The sequence below is a fragment of the Apteryx rowi genome, unplaced genomic scaffold (assembly GCF_003343035.1).
Source record: "Apteryx rowi isolate R43461 unplaced genomic scaffold, aptRow1 scaffold_58, whole genome shotgun sequence".
NCBI classification, from domain to species: Eukaryota; Metazoa; Chordata; class Aves; order Apterygiformes; family Apterygidae; genus Apteryx; species Apteryx rowi.
The window spans coordinates 91,607-111,744 of record NW_020450849.1 but is presented as its reverse complement, the minus strand read 5'-3'; the positions used below and the strand labels follow the sequence as shown (position 1 = coordinate 111,744).

The following is a 20,138-nucleotide window of genomic DNA, read 5'->3' as shown; positions in this document are numbered from 1 at the left end:
TGCCTGGCGGCGGGTGCCGGGCTGGGGAAGTTTTCCGTTTCCCTGTTGGCGTCAGCAGCGCTGTGGAGGAACTGAGATTTCCCGCGCTGCAGACTAACAAACGCATTTAGGTGTTCACACGGTAAAGGACACAGTCCTCTTTCTTGGCGTTTTGCGAGGCAATTACATTGCTTTGTTTTTCACTTCTTTATAAATATGGTAATTAAAGCCCTTTATGTAGGATTTTGAAAGGCAACATCTCGTTTGCTTCATTCACTTAGGCAAACTCTGCTTTCATGTGGTAGAGAGTATTGTGCGGAATATATTGTACTGTTACGTTGTTCTTTCTTACTTGGTAGACTGATGATTATAGGTAGTGTAGAGCTAGATTGCTGAGGGCTTCTGCTTGAAAGGCAGTGTACCAAAGCATGCAAAGCAATCAAAATATTGTCATCTGATTCTGCTGGTATTTGCCCAGAAGCTGTTTGGGATTACTTCCATTCACTGCATAATGATTTATTATAAAAAGTGAACATACAACAAGGAAGCCTGTAGTCTTTGATCTTTCTTTATCCTTTTTTTTTTTTTTTTAATGCTGACTGAGCAATCACTGAGTGATAGCATGAGCAAATGCAAATGACTGGAATGTAGTTTATTGTTGAGAAAATATAACCTACCATAATATTTACCAGGCAAAAAAGCTCTCCAAGTCATAACTACATATTTCTTATAGTATATGTGTCATTTATTGTAAATTGTGCCAGCTTTTTAAGACCGAATGTAACAAGAAATGATACAAATTTTTAAGTATTGACTATTTTGAAGCTTTGTGCAGACTGAGCATAAGGTACTGTTTATTGTTTGTGTGATGTCTAGTTCAGTAAAATAATTAAATACATGCATAGCATGAGCAGAAAACAGGGAATTTGGTTAAGTACTATGTAAAACCATAGTCGGGGAGATGAACATTATAAGGGAGACAAACCTCTGAGGCAGCCAATGATTGCTCTGAAGCAGGAGAGTCGTCTCCACTGTGGGCAGGCATGCAGGAACCTAGGCTGAATGAGCCGGGGAGGCGATAGTGCAAGAGTGAGGTGTTTTGGATTTGTTATTTATCAGGAAACCAATGTAATCTAAATTAAGATAAACGAAGTAGCCCATGCTGTAGCACGTCTCTTCCCCCAGCGGAGTCCAGTAAGAGTGCCCAGTTTCAGGGTACAGGCCAGCTTTTAAACACGCGATTGCCGTCCCTAGGGCCAGGAGAGCTGCTCCAGGGGGGTCCCAGCGCGGCACACAGGTGTAGTGAGCGCCCCGGCACGTGGGCACTTCTGCTCGCGTTACTCAGCAGTGGCCGGGCCACGTTTCCCTGGTTATGAGCATTGATAATCTGGACAGAGCTGGTTGGGTCCGTTCAGTAACCACGGCAGTAATCCGTGTGCTTTGTTTGACTTTGCCGTTTCAGGTTGAAGGGAAAGCAGAAGAAAATGAGACTAACAAAAGACGTCGGAAAGGGCTTTTTGGTGCCTTCGAGGAGGTGGGTGTCCAGTGGTGCCGGCACAGCCAAGGCTCCTTGCTGAGCACCAGGGCGCAGCCTCGCGTGCGTGCGGGGACAAAATGCCTGCCATCTTAAAATCCTGATTTTCACCGTGGTGTATGCTGAAAAAGAGCTAAATTTCCTTAAACCAGTTGGTAGAGAAGAGACTATTATCCAAATGGCACTGTTTTTCTTTCTGACCCAACAACATCTGAGATATTGTGGTTTTTTTGTTTTGTTTTGTTTTTTTTTGCTTTTTCCAACTCAGTCGTTTAAACAGGTTTTTGTCTGAAGAGTTTTGAAAAGGTTTGTGTTGCCACTTGGTTTCTGCTCCCTCTCTCTGACGAGTTATTTTGTGACTCCCCAGTTTATCACCAGTACCAATTCACGTTCCCTTTCTCACTGTGCTCTGGGAACAAAGCAAATATATCTTTAGTGATTCTTGCATGCTAAGCAGTGTCATTTTTTAATATACTGTAGACTGCATTTTCTTTCCTTTTTTGCTGGTAAGGACATTATTATCTCTCTTTCTCTCTTCATCAGTGTCACATATAAATGTGAGGAAAACAGTCTGTTGTTTCCTTGCAGGCTTCAGGCTTTTCAAGTCAAGGGTCGAATTCTGGGAAAGAAGCGAGTGATGGTAGAGAAGGCGTCAACCAGAATAAAGTTAAATCAATGGCAACTCAGCTCTTGGCAAAGTTTGAAGAAAATGCTCCAAATACACTTTTTCGGAGGCGGGTAGGTTATAAATGAACGTAAGTCATCTTTGAAATTAAACTGGAGTCCCTCTGTGTAAACACGATGCAGACTTCAGAGGGGAAAAATGAATATGTAATATGTTTGAAGTAGGTTTTCTTTCTTCTTTTTTTTGTACTTTATGCAAATGAAATGTATTCCTCTCAGTGCTTAGGGAACGAATATGACCAGTTAGAATATAGATTGCCCATTGCATATTAATATAGCATATTTATATATTGTATATTAATAAAGTGTAGCAGAATTGTAGTCTCTGGAACACTCTTGTAAGCCTGTCTATAGGATTCTTGCTTTTTTGTTTTTTGTTTTTTTTGAAGTCTAAGTTGACTGCTTGTGGTAGTGCAGAAGTACTCCCCCCCCACCCCCCTGCCTCCCCATACTCTTGAGTAAAGGACACTACATAACCAGTGGAATCTTTGTTTGCGGAAAATATATAGAAAGCATGAGAACGGATCATAATCTTTGGAAAGATGTGTCCAGCTTCCATTCCCATTGCTCAGTTAGCCACAACAGCATACACTCCTAACTTTCACAGGGTTTTTTTGTAGTTTGCTTTTAGTGCAACTAGTGGTGTTTTRAAAATAATCCTGTGCTGTCAAAGTATCGATGATAAGCTCAAAATCACATTTAACCAGTGGGATGCTTTGGTGAGCTTGGCTGAGTTCAGATGTGTCATCCTAGAAGATCTGAAGGAAGGATGCGCAAGATGTTGATGTTATGTCCAGTGTGATGGTTTTCTTAATTCTTTGTGTTTGTATCTCTTTGTTTATTTACATATTTAAGTCCTCAAGAAATGTAGGCCTTGTAGTTATTAAGCGACTTTCTCAGTCCATGAACCATTGCTGTTCGCATGCTGCGTAGCTGCTTGTCAATGCCCTGAGCTTACTGTGTGCGACACCTGTGCAAGGGTTTGCTTGGCCCTGTTGGAGGAAGCCTTATGTGTTACTCTTCATGATAGCGTCTTTTCGATAATACTGGGCATACTGAATTTTAAGTACACCTGTGATGGTAGAAGGGAGTAATCAAGTGGGTAGCCATCAAAAATCTGCAAAACATGTTGTTAAGCTCTGCAGTAACCTATCTTTGTAAGCAACTTTTGCTTCTGTCTTTTGAGAAGAATCTTGGGATCCTATTTACTGTCTTCCTGTTCTTTTTTCTTTTCCCCCCACTCTGTCTTTGTTTGTAACTTGAAAAATGCTTTACAAGGAGCTAGTAGATAGTCCAGCCCTGCTATCTTCTTCTGGCCCTCCTGTTAATCCTCGCTTTGCTAAACCTAAGGATCCAAGTCTTCTTCCACCTCAGCTGAAAAGGCAGGTAGGAATTCATCAGGGTTGCATCTGACAAGCTTGCTCTTCCTCTAACTGCTTGGGACTCGATGTTGTTGCATAACTACAGAATACATTAAATTTGCATGTAATTTGCATACTTAGCAGCTGTATTAGCAGGGAGTTGTGAAAATTACACTGAAGGTTATTTTGTGCTTCTCTGAATAGATGAGAAAATCATCTGAAAGAGTTAGTAACTGCATGTAAAGCACACTAAAAACATATGGGTTTGGATTTCTGTGTTATCGTGCCTGGATTCCAGATTGTATGAACATAGTTGCATAGCTACATTTTGCATCCAAGAAAACCACTGCAGTACATGAAAAGTGTCCATGCATGTGCTCAACATTTTGAGCTGTTGTAATGATAAGGCAAAGGGAGTTTCAACCCCAAGAAAACTGGCAAAAATGCTGAAGATAAAAGCTTGAGCAATTGAAAGCTGAGATTGATGCCCAGGTTTTCTATATCTTTAAGTGGAATTTGTGGTGAGAATCTCTGCTGGAAGTTATTTCCAGTGTCACATACACAGGGCAAAATTTTCTAATACCTTAGAAATATTAAGAGATAAATTACAGTGAAAAAAATCTCATAGCAAATAGTACTGTTATTCACTTTACATTTTAATTTTGAAAAGAAGCGAATATTCCGTAGTGGCATTTTAAGAACAGTCTGCAGCAAAATGAGATCTGAATTACACGTGGAGATCTGCAGATGGCTTTTTTTTTTGCTTTTTTTTTTTTTTTTTTTTTAACAGATTCATAAGCTGGTGGTGAACTGTTTTAAGGGAAGGTGTGTATTTATTATGTAGTATCAGCAGCACACCATATGTTGATTAACATAATATTTTTAATTTTGAGAAATTTGGGGAATTTGTGAATTTATTCAAGTTGGCCAATTGGAATGAAGCAGAAAACTGTTATGAAAAGACCAACTGGAAAGTCACTTTTAAAACTGAATTTGACAAAGCTGAGCTGGGCCAGTTGTTTCATTTACTTCAAATGCCATTTTATATGGTGATTCAAATTCAGAGCCTTATTCCAAACTGCTCATAAAGTGCTTTAGATCTGAAATACCTTATAGCTTGACTCAGGACAGAGTTAGACTACTGTTGATGTTTTTACAGTTTGATTCATTAGTTTAAGGCAGGCTGTGATAATGCAATTTGCTAAAAATCCTAGAAGGAGAGGTGATGTCATGTTCTTTTCCACTGATGCTATTCTGCGGGGTTGTTTTTTTTCATAAAAACTGGGAGAAACCTGTAGAAGGATGTCAAGACCTGCAGAAGTTATGCAGCACTAACGTATCTCAGTGCATGGACGCAAGCATGAGCTGCACAGCAGGCAGTGTAATACGAAGAGTGCCGTGAGGTTCAGAAGAACCCTTCAGTTCTCACTGTGTGCATGGCTGTGCTACGCTTTAACAAGCATCCTGAAAAGCTGCATGTGCTGCAGGATAGTGCCGAAAGCAGGCTTTTTCACTTCATGTTTCCCAGTTTCAGGTGGTAGCTAGGACTGAACGCGAGGGCAGGGAACCCAAGCAGTCTTTAGATGGTTCTGACCGTATGGCCAGGAGAGCAAAGACTGTAGGAAAAGCAGAAACCCAGCCCAGTCTTTCAGAAAACTCTGAAACTCTCACATCCGCCTGTTCTGCTGCATTTGTACTTTCTGGAGTGCTTGAGCGTCTTCAGCACCTGGAGGAAAAAATGAAACAGGTGACAAGTAATTTCTTTTACTTCCTGTCTCTTAAGTGCATTTATTAATCTGTATGCTATATTTTCCCTGGATAAGCTGGCTTTTCTCTCTTGATTTTAGGTTACATTAAGACAATAAAAGGTCTTTCTACATACTTGCTGTGTTCTGACAATGTATGTGACATAACTAAAATCTCCTTCTTTCTTTTTCTTTTCTTGCTTTTCCTTTTGTGGCTCTTACTGCAGAAGAGGGCTCAGACCATAGCAAATAGGGAATTCCATAAAAAGAACATTAAAGAGAAGGCAGCACATCTCGCCTCAATGTTTGGATGTATGGAGTTTCCAAAGGTGAATATTAGGTTTTGCAGCTCCAGAAATGCTAGTTAGAATATGTATGTGTGTGTGTGTATAAAAGAATTTGAAGGGGGGGGGAGGGGGAAGCATTTTTGTTTTTAAGTTTCCTTTCATCCTGGGTGGATCTGAAAAGTGGTTCAGATTCCAGTGCAACTGGTAGTATTTTCTTTAAATATCATTGCATAATTGAATTGAGGTATTACACAATCATAAAGCTAGTCAGAATACTTCAGCATAAGAGAAATGGGGTAGAATAAATCATGCCTTGTGCTTACATATTTGCTGGTAGCTCACAGGATTTCTAATGAATTGGTGAGCAGTAGCTCTCCATCAAGGACCGTTCAGTGTTTAGAGCTTTGTTATGTTTTCCCTCAGCACTGCCTTGCCTTACTGTCCCTGGGAAATATTTTTGATGAGAGAACCGAGCACAACAGTTTTGTTTGACATGAACGTTTTGCCAGGCTCCTCACTGTGCAGGAATACAGACCAGAGCAGAATTGTGCAGACACGATCTTCCTAACCTTTTTTTTCCATGCATGATTGTAAAAATATCCTCTTAACCTCTGCTAATGTCCTTCTCTCTTGGATAACTCTCCTCTGTTTCTGCTCTACACAGAATAAGCTACCTACTAAAGGCTTATCCCACTCTCGGCCCCCAGCTCCCCCTTGCCCTCCTCCTCACGGCTCAGCTGCTGCCTCTTCTCCATCGTCTGTCGGTCCAGCTTCCCCCGCTGCTCCTTCTACACAGGTACTCTGTTCACGGGTTGTTCCTGTAAAACCCAAATTCACGCTAAAGCTTCTTGAGAAATGGCTTGGAGCTGCCTTCACACAGAGGATTTGCTGTATAGCCTGTATTTCACATAAGAATGAAAGTTTACTTTGTTCTCTGCATGTTTGTAAGAGGAAAATCATCATTAAAATAATTCAAATAGACAGCTAAAGAACAGAGCAAATATCTTTCAGGAGCTGAGCAAAAATCCTGTTAATTTTGCATTGCTGCTACTTTTAAATGCTCTGTTGTTGGATAATACCCCAGACAGGCCTAGGAGAATGAGGTTCTTAGCATTATATAGCAAGCTGGATAGTTTGGCGTTGGTTGGTTGGGCTTGGGCAGTATTTGTCTTTGTTTTCATAGGAATATCAGCCTAGCCTGAAGGGAAGCACCTGGATGATGATGATTATTTTAAACAGAGGATGCATCTAAGGATTGTATGAGGGAACAAAAAAAGCACTCAATACAAGAAAAATATCAGGATCTTTTTAGGCTTTTCTGCCCCGTGTTGTTGACGCTGGCTGGAAGTTGGGCTCGCAGCCTCAGCAGTAGCCGCGCAGGTGGATACAGAGCTGCCCTGCAGCTGTAAAGGCAACTTTCTCGGATCAGGCGGGGGCGGTGGGAAGTCTCCCTTCCCCTCTCGTTCCCCAGGAAAACACAGGCGCGAAGCCCTTCAAGGGCACGGCAAGCCTGGCAGGCGCTGCACTGTGGTAATCCCCTAATCCCCTGCAGTTTTCGCCTGAATTTACCTATTGCTTTTTGTGATCTGGGAGGTATTGCGTGTGTCAGGTTTTAGGCTGAATAACGGTTTTCAAAATATTAGGGCCTGTTGCTCACTGGCTTTGGAGAGCTATTGTGACACTGTACAGAGAATAAAAGACAGTGTGAACTACCCTTTAGCGCATGAGAAGTAGGCTATTAATTGTATGGCAACTCTTTAGCAGCAATAATTTTACTGGGATTTTTACATTTTTGTTCTCAGAAAACATTTGACCTGTGTGATTGTTTTTGGATGTTTTAATCACCAGTGTTCTATTTAAAATGCACCCACAGCCTTTGGTTAGTTTGCCATTGTACTAAAATGGTGCAGCCATAGTTCCATGTGGTGTGCTGACTTGATTTCAGTCTGAGTTTGCTATAATTTAAAATGCTCTCTCCAGAGGTAATGGCAGAGTGAAGAAGCGCTATGGAGGCTAAAAAAGCTTGTTCTGTCACCGGCACATTAAATTTAGCTTCACCTCATTTGGTAAATACGTAGGACTACATATATTCAGTGACAGACCTACATGCATAGGAGCTGGCTGTGCCAATGTGTGTTGGGAGCAATGCAAGTAAAGGTAATCCTGTCCCGGGGATGGACAAAACGGCCTTTGAACCAACATCCATAGGGCCGTGGCTTTACCTCGATGGTGCCCTGGTCAGGCCTTAACGGGTGTGCGCAGCCTCTGTTCCCGTCCTCCTCGTGTTCGGTGAGGTCCGTTCGGTCTCGTCATTACCACTGCTGACTTTAATTGCCAAAGGGAGGTAAAACTAAACTTAAGTGCTCTTCCTCTTGGAATTACACGAACCACTTTTTGGATTACCTTTTTTTAGTTCTCAAGCAGAATTTTTCCAAGGTGCAGATTTCTTAACTGCTGTTTTTTACTTTAAGAATATTGAATGTTCAGGGAGCATCTGCTACCTTGATTTCATAACAAGCAATCTGTCTGTGCCCTTCCATGATTCAATTGTTGTCCCTCTTGTTTTGTCTTTTTAACACTTCACACTTTTCAGAACATTAAAATTGTATCATGCTCTATAAAACACTGGCTAACAGTACAGCACTATATAAATAAAACTTAATATCTCGGGTGCACAGTGCACACTTTCAACTACTGTGCATGCTAATTTAATAATGTATTTTTGGACTTCTCTGTGGTAAATATTTACTGGTAGTTGCCTGTGTTCATGTTATTTTAAGGATGGGTTTATAGGACTCGGAGTTTGTATTTGTGGTCTCTGTTCTGGGAGATATCACTAGGTAAGTGTAGGCTTTCGAATGAAAAAGAGTTTCAGGACAGGTGAGCTGGCAGAAAGGCCTCCTGCATGTCACTCAGTCTGTCCTTATTAAGCAGTTTCTGTAAAACGAGATCTAATTAGTCCTCAAGTCCCTTTGCTTTCTGCCCACTCTGCTGGTCAGTAGCAACAGTCGTTGGGTTGGTGGTTGTTGATTAGGAAGTGACAGCAGTCAGCAAGCTTTTGGCAGCTAGGTTAAATTGAAATTCCTTTTGCTTTTACATGGAATGTGCATTCACATTCATTACAAGAACATTTCCTTTTAATAATATTTTAAGAGGATGTGTAAGCATGCAATTTTCTTGTTTTGACTGCTTAATGTTGACACAGATTGCTCTAATGGGTGGAGAACAGAAATCAAGCAACCTTGATTGCAGGGATGAATTGCAAGGTGTAGTTCAGGCTCAATGATACTTTTCCTGTGCTTCAAATACTTGCACTTTAAGCATAGACCTATTGCTTAAGTGATTGCTTCAGCATATGACTAGTTCAAGGTAAACTTCCTGCTTCAACTGACTTTCAACACTCTCTTGAACTTAGGAGCTTATGGGGTAATAAGCTGTATGCAGCCTAAAAGTTGCTCAGTATATTCACAGGTGCAGAATTTTAGGAGGAGAATTTGGCTTTCTGTGACCTTAAATAATACAAGGGGACTTAGTTTTTCTTTAAGAGCAAGTAATCTCACTTCAGTATTGGATTCTAATTTAAATGTACCATTTAGGACAGCATTATAGTATACAATTATGAGTTTACTTTGCTGTTTTTACCCCACAGGTTGTGCGGATATTGAAAGATATTTTAATAGTCTTAAATTAAATAAAACCAAGCAGTACAGAAATTTGTCCTTTGAAAGGCCTTTGTCATCTTAACGTGCATATTTTACATCTCTCTGGATATTAAAGGCTAGCTTAATTATGGGATAACACTCAAAAGATCCTTGGAGCTGTAAGGTGTTGGACATGTTCCCAAGTTCCTGAACTTGAATTTTTTATTAGCAAAAATATCTTTATACATCAGAGTTTTTGAGAAAAATAGCCACAGTGCATTATTATTGCTTTTAAATTTCCTAAAATGCCTTAAATTTGTTAAAAATGTCATGAATGCCATTGCCTTTATATTTTTCTCCTTTCTTCAGAGTAACCTCCTGACATTTTAAAACCCTTCCATTAGCAAGAGTTGGTGTGGTGGCAGTGGAAAATTCATTTCACTAGGAAGCTTGGGACTTAAAATTTGGGCTCTGTCAGGGGCTAATGGAGCGTAAGATGTGAGATCATGGATTCTCTAGGCTGGAAGAAAAATGTGCTGGCTTCATGTCCTGGCCATGCCAGTGTTACTCTTGCTACCTTTGGGTTGCCAGAGAGGTTGTGGGATCTTATTTTGGCTATAAAATCAAAATCACTGTAGTAAATTTTGTTAAGGGTAGCAAATCTTACCATGATTCTGTGAAGCCTTTGCAGCCTTTTCTCAATGATCAGAGAACTAGAGTACCTCCTAGTGACAGAGCATTAGCTCGTGTTATTTACTGGAAAGGTGTCCCTACTGCTGTGGAAATCAGCATGCAGGCATTTCAAATGCTACATATTCTGCACTTTGGTAGGGCAAACCAAACAAACTTGATTAGAAACAATGAGGGTCTATTTTGTAGCAACTGATGATCGTTTGAGAGATGATGGATCATTTTACATCTGCTGCAGCTTGAGCTGAGGATAATGTTGATGCAAGTGTTGATGATGATGCTCTGGCGACCTGGCCGCCCCAGTGCGTAAAACAGCATCTCCCCTGCCGTGCACACACACGCACACACACACCCCCGACACACACCTTTGCTCACTTTCCAGTCCCCAGGAGTGTTTTGTTGCGAGGAAGGCTGGAGCCGATAGCCAGTGCTCTGTCCCAGATGAGTTTGGAGCCACAGCCCAAGGAATTGCAGTCTCCTTGCAGTCCTCTTTGATTAATTTAGTTAGAAATAGTCTAACACTGATGGTATAATTAAGCAGATAACGGAAGCTTGTTCCTTTCACAAGCATAGTTTCTCAAGTTTTCCCTACTGTTGAGGTGAGTCACTGGCAGGAGAAGAGCGACTCTTGGGTGAGCATTAACAAAACAAGTCCTTATGGGACTTCTAGGGCATTTTCCTAGAATGTGCTATGAAACGCTACAGTTTGGGGATTGTTGATGTGACATTTTGCCTTTTTCCTCCCATTTTTTGAGGTATAACACCAAACTTCAAAAATTCAGTGAAAAATATATATTTTTTAGTCTATCACAGTGGTCCAACCCTGATAGTCGTTGCAAGCAGGTTACCAGTTTAGGGATCTCATACAAGCCGCTTCATGTGCTGTCAGTAACTCCCAGCTGAGCTGTTTGGTACCTTCTGCGAACACGTCTGGAGGCCTTTTGCTGTTCAAGCTGCGTTTGCTCCCAACAGCTATTTCCCCATCGTCCTCAGGGAGAAGCGTGCAAGTGTGAGGAGGCCTCGCCTCGTGTGGCCACCAGCCAGACCATGCTGATCACGCGTGAACTTGCTTATGCTCTGCTGGACTTTGCCTCTGCTCTTTCTCATAGCCTGTCTTTATCACTGCTTGCATTCATTTGCATGTTTTCAAATAATTTTTGTCCTTTTCTCATTAAATTCTTTTTCAAAAATAACTAAAGCTCTTGCTTCAATTCTTCATCTTCTCCCCTTTTCTGGCTAGATAACTGTAGGAAAGGTTTCACGTGCAATTGGAGCTGTGGCTGAAGTTCTTGTCAATCTGTATGTGAATGATCACAGGCCCAAGCCACAGCTTCCCCCCCTTGGACTGGTAAGGCTAAACCCATGAAGAAACAATAACTTGACTTAAAAGAGCAGTGTTTTCCAGAATGCCACCCCAGCTTAAGGCCCGGATTGTGGAACTCTCTAAGCACGATGAAAGGTCTTAGTCCAACACTTATTAAAAAATCAAGCACAAATTGTCAAAATATGCTGATGTGTGGATATGCTGGAAACATTGCTCACCATGTCTTCTATTTATATATATTTTTATTACTTGTTTGTGTGAGTTAAAACTTCGGGAGGCTTTTATTAAATGTAATTACTGGTGCAATTAGTAACAGAAGATCGTTATTAATCAGAGAGGCTTCTAGAGAAAATTTTATTCAGTGCATGTCTATGCCTTTATTTTAACATTCAAATGAATCACCACACTTGACTTTGAAGAAAGCTGTCTTTAAACTCTGGCAATATTCTGTGTTGAATTCAGAACCGGTCGTTGGACAGAGCTCCGTATTCTTGCCCCATTTCCCACTCTCCTTCTCCATCTTCTGCTCCGAGCTGTCAGGTACTGGGAAGCCGAGTAAGGGGCTGTGTTGYGGTGATGATGCTTGCTTACTAGCCCGCACTAAACTCCTACTGCTTCAGCTTTACTGTAACTATCTTTCTGGCCTGTTCCATTAATATCATATATTTTTTAAATGTATTCTTAATGCTTTTCCACTTGCATGATTGTTCGTTTGGAAATGTTCACGTAATTCATTCTGCGAAACAATCCCTCACAGCAAAATGGATTACCTAGTGGCAGGTTTGGACTAGTATTCTCACTTTTAAGCACAAGAGTGTTACAGTGACAATTGAAACTTATATTTAACATTAAAAATTTGTTCCAAGGCCTTCATTTGCTGCTATATTGAAGGTCTGTGTGCTGCTCCTGGCACAGAGGAGGTTGAGGTTTAGCAGCGTCCATGTACATGCAGACAGCAATGGGAGAAAAGGAAGGGTGGTGGGGGTGGCAGCAGCAGTAGCAATAGGATGCTCATCTGTACTGTCCTCTGACTGGGCAGAATACAGTAATGCAAAGTAACATTGTCATACCTGCCCCTAATAGAAGTGAAGTCCAGCAGTATCTAATCCACTTATAATTTATTTTTCTGTGTCTTTTGGATGGATATCTACAGAGCGCAAGGTTCATGGGAAATAATGTTAGTTGATAGGCCAAACTGAAGAAGAACATTCAAAATAATTTTGCATTGCTAATATAGATCATATTTCAAAAGCTGCATTCTTTAAAATATTCTGAATATCCATGGTAGGAATGAAACTGATTTTTAAAACCACCCAGAATGCTGCTTGGGCTGTAGTCCCACCAGGAACATGGCTGAGAGGGGAAGCGCATCTGCAACTGGTCGGAAGCGGTGGCTCGGGCACCAGCATCTCACACTGTCAGTTTTTCTTTCCTGGCCATTAAAGCACAAGAGCAGATTTTCCTCAGGAGCACTTAAGTACTGAGCTGTTTTGAGTATTTGTTTTCTTAGCTCCAAATGCATGTCTCTTGTCCGGGGCTGGCAAGATCTGCCTTTGCCCTCTCGGGAAAAACAGGGACGCCAGCACCCACTAGATGGAGGTGCCTGAAGCAGCCGAGTCCAGGGTGACGAATGGGTGTTTTGGGCAGATGCTACTCATGTACCTGTGTAAACACAAAGTGTCAGTAACTAATGGGTGGAAGCTGGATGAAAACGTGCCTCTTAAAATCCTCATCATGTCTGACTTGGGAGTTGTTATGTAAATCTATGGAATTGCAGCAAATGAGCAATGAAGAGCTGCTGGCTGCTTAATTGTGTGAAGCATGGAGGGGGGCTGTGTAAAACTGTCAAGCAGCCAAAGCAGCTGCACGCTTAATAATTTATATCTGGGTGTAGTGCAATGGCTTTATATGCATCTCTATTTTTATCTTTTAACAGGGGTCTCTGCGAAAAGAATTTCCTCAGTCTATAGGGGGGAGTGACATTTGCTATTTCTGCAAAAAACGGGTATATGTTATGGAGCGGCTGAGTGCGGAAGGCCACTTCTTTCATAGGGAGTGCTTTAAGTGTGAAATATGTTCGACAACACTCCGCTTAGGAATTTATGCCTTTGATGTTGAAGAAGGTAATATGGGAACTATTTAAGAATATTTTTAAATGTTGAATAAAGATGCTTTTAATGGAACCGGAGAAAAAGACCTGGCCAAGCAGTTCAGTCAGCAGGGCTATTGAGTGGGTGCTTTGATTCTGCTCGATCTTTGATTCCTTGTGTTTGCAGTTCTTGTCTTTCAAAAGAGCCCAGTTATGACTTACTTGAGTTTTAAATGAAGGAATCAGTGGTGGAAAATCAGTTGAGCAACCAAAACATGGTTTGACTGATCACAGTTCAAAGGGGGTGGGGGGGAGGTGATTTTCTCTAGCTGTCAGCATTACGGAATTATTCTCATCTCTCACCTATAAGTCACTTTTTTCAATGGCCAGTTTTAAGAATAAGTTGGGATAGTGGCAGATTTAGACAAATAGGGGGAATACGGGTTATTTCTTTCAAGATATTATGGCTCAGGAGTTGAAAGCAATAGTATTTCCCAAGCAGCAGTACAATTCATTTCAGTCTTCTGTACAAATTGAGGTTCCAATCATGGTATCCAGATTCTACTTACAGCCTGTTTTGTGGGGGTAGGGGGTGGGAGGGGATTTCCCCCCCCCCAATTTAGAGAGAAATTATTAAACTGTTCCAGAATTCCCTTGCCATTTCCAAATGCTTTGAGTAGATTGGACTGTTAACATGATCTGTTTCTATGAAAGGATCAAAGATGCAAAGCCAAAGATGGCTCTTTTGCAATCCAAAGAATCTTCTTTGAAGATTTTTTAAGCTGATTATTTAATGATTTTTTTTTCTGGTTAATATCCTGAGTCGGTTTTTGACTTGGTATTTGTAGAATCTTGTTTTTCTGCTGTTCATTAAACTTCAAACCTCTGCAGTAGATAAATGGTCTCACCTCATTTAACAAATGTGTAAACCTGTTCACTGTAAAAAATAATAAAAAAAAAATCTGTTCAAGACTGAGTTATTCCTCACAGTGGCAAGGCTGGGTGTAAAGCAAAACAAGTTTCCGATTCTTTTTGCTGCCTGACCATTAAACATATTGATTTCATCTTTTACAGATACAATAGTAGGTTTTCAGTCCTTAGAAGTACAGATAAAATATTGTATCATTTACTTTTTTTCTTACAGGTAAATTTTACTGTAAACCTCATTTTACACACTGCAAAATCAGTAATAAACACAGAAAGAGAAGAGCTACGTTACAGGTCCAGGGAAAGGTATGTATTGGTTATATATCTAATACACTAAATGTTGAGGAAGCTTCATCTGGGTTATGGTGCAATACTTCTGTGTGTGTGGTTTTCTATTCAATGTCCAAAAGTAGCAAAATCAATACTAAAAAAAATGACTTTTTGGTTTTGTGAATTTGACATACTTATAGTCTGGTTTTCAACGGAAATGAACTTTTCATCTGGAAGGTAAAGTGGAACTTGACATCAGTCAGAAATGAAAATTAACTTGAGTTTTTTTTTTTTTTTTAAGAAGTTGTCACAGAAAGTAGATTGCTAAGTTCTCCAACATACCCTGTCTCAGTCATTTAGGTGCTGTCATCATTAATTTTTTCTTCAACTTGCTTTAATTCTTTTTTGTGATGTAGTAAAATAAAAGATTTAGTCATCTCTCTGAAGTGTGTATACAGAAATATTTAGGCAGCAGAAATTCATAGTGTTATAGTCTCATTAGTATCTGGGTGTCCAATTTAAGAACAAATAGCAATTTCAACATTTTGTAGTGCATGCTCTTTCTGTCACATGAATGGTATCGATACAGAATAGTACCATAATACTGGAGTTAGGTCATGTATAACTTGAAAATGGTAACAGAAACTGCGATTTCTGTGTTTTTTTTTTCCCCCCAAGTATATTCAATTTTTTTTATGTTTTGTGTAAGGAGGCAACAGAAGCATGGAAGAAAGAGGACCGCAAAGCCACAGAGACCACTCCAGAAAGCACTTTAGCTACCGCTAGCAGTCCAGAGGACAGGTCCCCAGGTATCCTGCCTTCCTTCTTTAGGGGGGCGCTAGGCTGGCCCCTTCGGGTGACACGGGATCTGCTTGACATTCCCAGACGCCTGTCTAACTGGATGCATGGTTTTCTGCACGCTACCAACCTTCATTTCAGGGACAATGCGTATAACTATACCTATTTGTACGAACTCTTGAGCCTCGGTGTGCCATTCCTCTGCGCTCTTCTAGAGGTACTTGCTCATATGTACCGGGAAGCAGAGCTATCACTTGAAAACGTGCTTGAATGGGCGAAAAAAGTCTTTAGGGTTTGAATTCTTCTGTGTGCCTTGCTCAGTTGTGCCTTTCAGATTTTCAAAATTGACAGCCTTGCTTTTTCCTTGAGAGCCTTTTTTTTTTTTAACCTTTTTGTGATTGATTGTTTAACTTAAAAGAACGAAGGATTCCTTTTGATATAAACTAGATGCAATCAAAAATTTCAATATAAAATGTACTGTATGTTAAAGTGTATGAAGGGCAGTGTCCAGACACATTTCCAGAACTTCGAGACTGATGAAGGGTGTTTTATAGATTTTTTTTTTTTCTTTTCTTTTTGGTTCTCTTTTGTCCTGCCTGTGATCAGGCCATTTTGAGGGGTTTACATTTTAAAACCCGTCTTTTTTTTTTGTTTTTTTTGTTAGACCAAGAAAGAATATGTGTTCTTTCAGACATTTAGGAAATATTTATGACAAATGACTGGGTTTTGAAACCTGAATATGGCGCATTCCTTTTTCTCTTGCTTTCATCTTTGCTCTGGGTTATGAGGTTTATATCTTGCATGAATATGTTTTTAAAAAAAAAACAAACTTAATTCATTTTGCTCCTAGTCATGCCCTCAAAATTTCCTACATGTAATACCCTTTGTCAACAGTGGGTATAATTTGTACTACTAATTTATATAAAGTTTTGAAATAAATTTRAAGAGCAAATCTTAGCTGAGTGAAGGCTTGATTGAAATTTTAAGTGAAAGAAACTGGTAGTGTAATTAGACATCACTTATTCATCAAGTCAAAGCTTCCTCATTAGGTGGCTGATTACGTGAATATTGAGTTACGGAGCACCCGTATCTAATTGAAATCACTGCTGTGTGCRCCTTGGATAGGCACTGATCCTACTGTATTTGGAATTCTGAAAAAAAAATAACAAATATATATATATAAATATAACAAAAACGTACAAACGTGTTCTAAGGAGATTACTTCTTAGTTGGGTCTTTCATTCATTTCAGTGTGCAAAGCTGATGGCGGAAAGATGAACTTGAATTATCTTGAGCAGCTGTTAAGTAGTTTTCTTTTGGGTGTCTCTCATCAGGGTCTACCTTAAGCAGAAGGCGTCAATGGCAGGTATAGGGCTATTTAATGGCAAGGAGACACCAGCAACATCTCAAAGTCTGATTGCTTTCTCAGCCTAGTTAGCCAGTGAGGTAAGCACACTCCCTGACTCCCAAGTACCTAAATGTTTAAATTCAGAAGTTAACCAGAAAAGAGGTGAATACATAAATATGATAATATGTATACCCTAAAATGGAAGGCTTCTGTAGCACTTATTTCTAGCCAGAAGACCATAAAGTATCAGGAAATAATGTTGCATTCCGTTAGTACCAAAGTGGAGGATCACCTACCAGTGATCTTAAATGACTGTGCTGCTTAAGGGCATACAGTTGTTTGATTTTAACATAACAGGGGGAAGGACCATTTGAAGTGGTCTTATTTGTTAGGTATTAGAAAGAAATGTGTTTTCTTTTTAAACTAAATGACAGAAACAGGATTTTTCCTCCAGATAATTTGACTTTCATTTTTTAAACTGTGAAGATAAAGCTTTTCACGTTTTAGAGTGCTTACATATTTGGGGGGAAAGATGTTAAGTATATACACAGAACTTGAGCAAATGGTTTAAGAAAATTGTTTAGGTATAACATAGCATTTGTTTGAAATAAATCGCCATTAATGCTCAAACATGTATTTAGCAAAAATTTGCTAGAATTTTGACAGGGCCATTATAGTAACATGGTAAGCATCTGTATATATGCAAAGGAATGTATCTGTACCTCTTTAGAGCATTTTTAAAAGCTGTACTTTAGAACACTGTATACTTTTTAATTATTTGCTAATGACAGTAATTGTTTCACTCCAAAAAGGAAAGAATCTGCATTGTGATTTACCATGTTACTCTTACAACACATCAAATTTGAATGGTAAAGTTTTAAAATTTGACTTGCCATCAGTTTTGATTGCAGCTTGTCACCAGCACAGTCTTTCAGAACATTTTTTCCTGAAATTTTCTGCTGCTGTTCACTGTCAGGAATTATCTGCTTTTCAATAGAGTGAGCATAAAGGTAAACTTACAGAAAATGGTGAAGTAGCAAGAAACTTGAAAATCTGTTAGCCCATGAACTTAAAGCAAATGAATCTTAGTAGTAGAAAGTAAAAACTAAAGGTGGTATTGGCTTTATAGAGATTTATATAAAAGGAAAAAAACCCACTTCCACAACAGAATTCAGAAAAAAAGCTTGCATAACTAAAACATTTTCCAGAGGAATCTTAATTGTATTACATATTCCCCTGGGTTTTTGCAAGTGCTTTTGTTTGGAAGGTTGTTTACTGGTATCAGTCAAATTGGTAGGGTTGGTTGGTTTGTTTGTTTTAATCTGGTTATCTTAAAGCTCTATTAGTAAGATTCATACCTATTTGTCCATGTTCATAATTTAATGAAAAGGGCGGTTTCATTTTGGCTGATTCTTCTTTCTGCCTAAGTAACCTCTCTGATGGCTTCCTGTGTAACCAAGTTCAGTTCTGTATTTCTTTTCTGCCGTCTTCTCTGCCGACCTCCTGCGTTGGGCTCAGTCTGCTTCGCCATCCCGGCGCTGCGCCCGCTCACTGGCTGAAGCCTTGCTCCTCTCAGGTGATTCTTCTGCTTGCCAGTTCCATGTTTTTGTGACTAACACTGTTGTTTGATGGCATTTAATTGCGGGTTTTTAAGACCCTTTTGGAGCAAATTGTGTGTGTCTGGTATATTAATGGATGAGACTTTGGCATGATCGCTTAACCTGTGATGTGCGAAGTTTACAGTTGTAGCAAAGCTGCCGTCTCGCCTCTCTGTAGAAACATGTTTCCTCTCTTCTGTGTCCATGCATGCGCTTCCTTGTGCCTTTAAGGAAAGTTAGGCAAGTAAATTGTTTCTCATCAGAAAAGCCTTATTTCCTTTAAAGTTTTGAAGGAAAGATTTAAAATAAGATTAGGACAGGAGCCAGCTGACTCTCCTGGTTGGCGTGGGCACCTACTTCCGCTGCGCTCAAATGCTGAATGAGCCCAGCAGTGTTTGAGGAGTGCGGGGCTTTCTGAGCGCTTCTTGCTCTCATAATGAAAAAGTGTAATACAAAACTATACTTTTGAAAAAAGTAGCCAGTGCAATGCAAATACCAGTCTTCCACCCCAAGTAACATTAGGCAGGCTTAACAGAAATAGATGTGCATGCTATTTTTAGTTTCTTAATATTAAAACTCCAAGTTTATATAACCAGAGTGTGTTTGGGTTTGAATTGTTTTGTTAACTAATATCAGCTCTAACCAGGCCCCATTTGCCACTTCGATTAATGGTTTTGTCTTGCTGCATGAGACGTTGCCAATACTCTCCACAAAAAATTTGAGAGATTATTTTATCTGTATTTTTATATATAAATTCCAGTGATGTGTAATCACATGCTGACAATCTAAAAGGGGAAATGAACCCAAACAAGAATCCAGGGTGCAGTCTGACTGGGGAATACCAGTAGGTTTGGTCGAAATGGTCGTGGTGCCGCCGTCCCTGCGGAGTGTCCCTTCCAGAGGGAAGGGCCTTTGGGAATGGGTCTGAGCCGCGATTCCCAGGAGGTGACCAACATCTGCTGCTAATCCACCCGCTCCACACACCTGAGTCAGTTATTTTGCTGACCTGGATGTCTGTGTGACCAAAGCAATAGTATTTATTTGTGCGGGTATGCTAAAATGGCTTTGGAAGTCCCCTTGCCATGCCCACGGACAGGAACCTCTCTGTATTTTAAGCAAGCATTGCTTCCCACACAAATGGCTAGGACACAACTTTCTGTATATTTTAGGACTAGGGTGTTTTGATACTAAGCTCGGCATGCTTTGAGATGAAGGCTGTGACGTGAAGGTCTGCCATTTCAAATCACTTTCCGTTGCTGTGTTGTTTTACCCTCTGTTGCAGAGTCTTCCTAGCTCTTCCTGGCCAGTGAGGATTCTGTCCTTCTCCTCCTAAAGCTTCTGTTTTCATCCTACTTTATAATCTTAATTGAATACTTTCATTCAATAGTTAACTCTGTATTTAAATTTTCACATGGAAATTCTGTATTTTGCACACAGTGAAAATTGTTTTAGCTTTATTTATGGTATTTGCTGTAAACAAAAATAAATGTAGTTCTTTATAAGTCTCCTTGTTTCATCTCTTCCTTTTAAAAATACATCCTGAAGACAGAAACTTGATAGCAGTCACTTCACACTCATTTCACAAATGCCTCTTCTGGTGGATGCTGTCGTGGTATCTTTGCTGGGGCTAACCCAAAGGCCCAGTGGGCTTCCCTGTGGTGGTACTGTCACATGTGCGCGTGTTTTGAAAGGGCTTTTGGGTCCTTGACCCTTAGATACTGCACGAGTTATCCCATCCTCTTCAGACTGGGAGCTGGGATTTATTCTTCCTGGGAGAAATAAGTTGGTGTTGATGTGCTTGGGGGTTGCTTACATTGCAGACACAAGTGGCACTTGACCTTTTCTCTTGGACTTCTGTTACCT

The 20,138-nt window shown here is 40.1% G+C and overlaps 1 protein-coding gene across 1 annotated transcript in view; it reads left to right on the top strand.

Annotated features, from left to right (window-relative positions):
• The window catches only part of MICAL2 (microtubule associated monooxygenase, calponin and LIM domain containing 2), a 73,744-nt gene extending 53,964 nt beyond the window's left edge, over window positions 1-19,780 (top strand). Inside the window, exons 16-20 of the mRNA XM_026082508.1 lie at window positions 1,442-1,513; window positions 2,102-2,251; window positions 13,182-13,368; window positions 14,479-14,567; window positions 15,241-19,780. Coding sequence (XP_025938293.1) covers window positions 1,442-1,513; window positions 2,102-2,251; window positions 13,182-13,368; window positions 14,479-14,567; window positions 15,241-15,627 — 885 coding nt within the window. The 3' untranslated portion in view covers window positions 15,628-19,780. The remainder of the gene's footprint in view (window positions 1-1,441; window positions 1,514-2,101; window positions 2,252-13,181; window positions 13,369-14,478; window positions 14,568-15,240) is intronic.
• The last annotated feature ends 358 nt before the right edge of the window (window positions 19,781-20,138 follow it).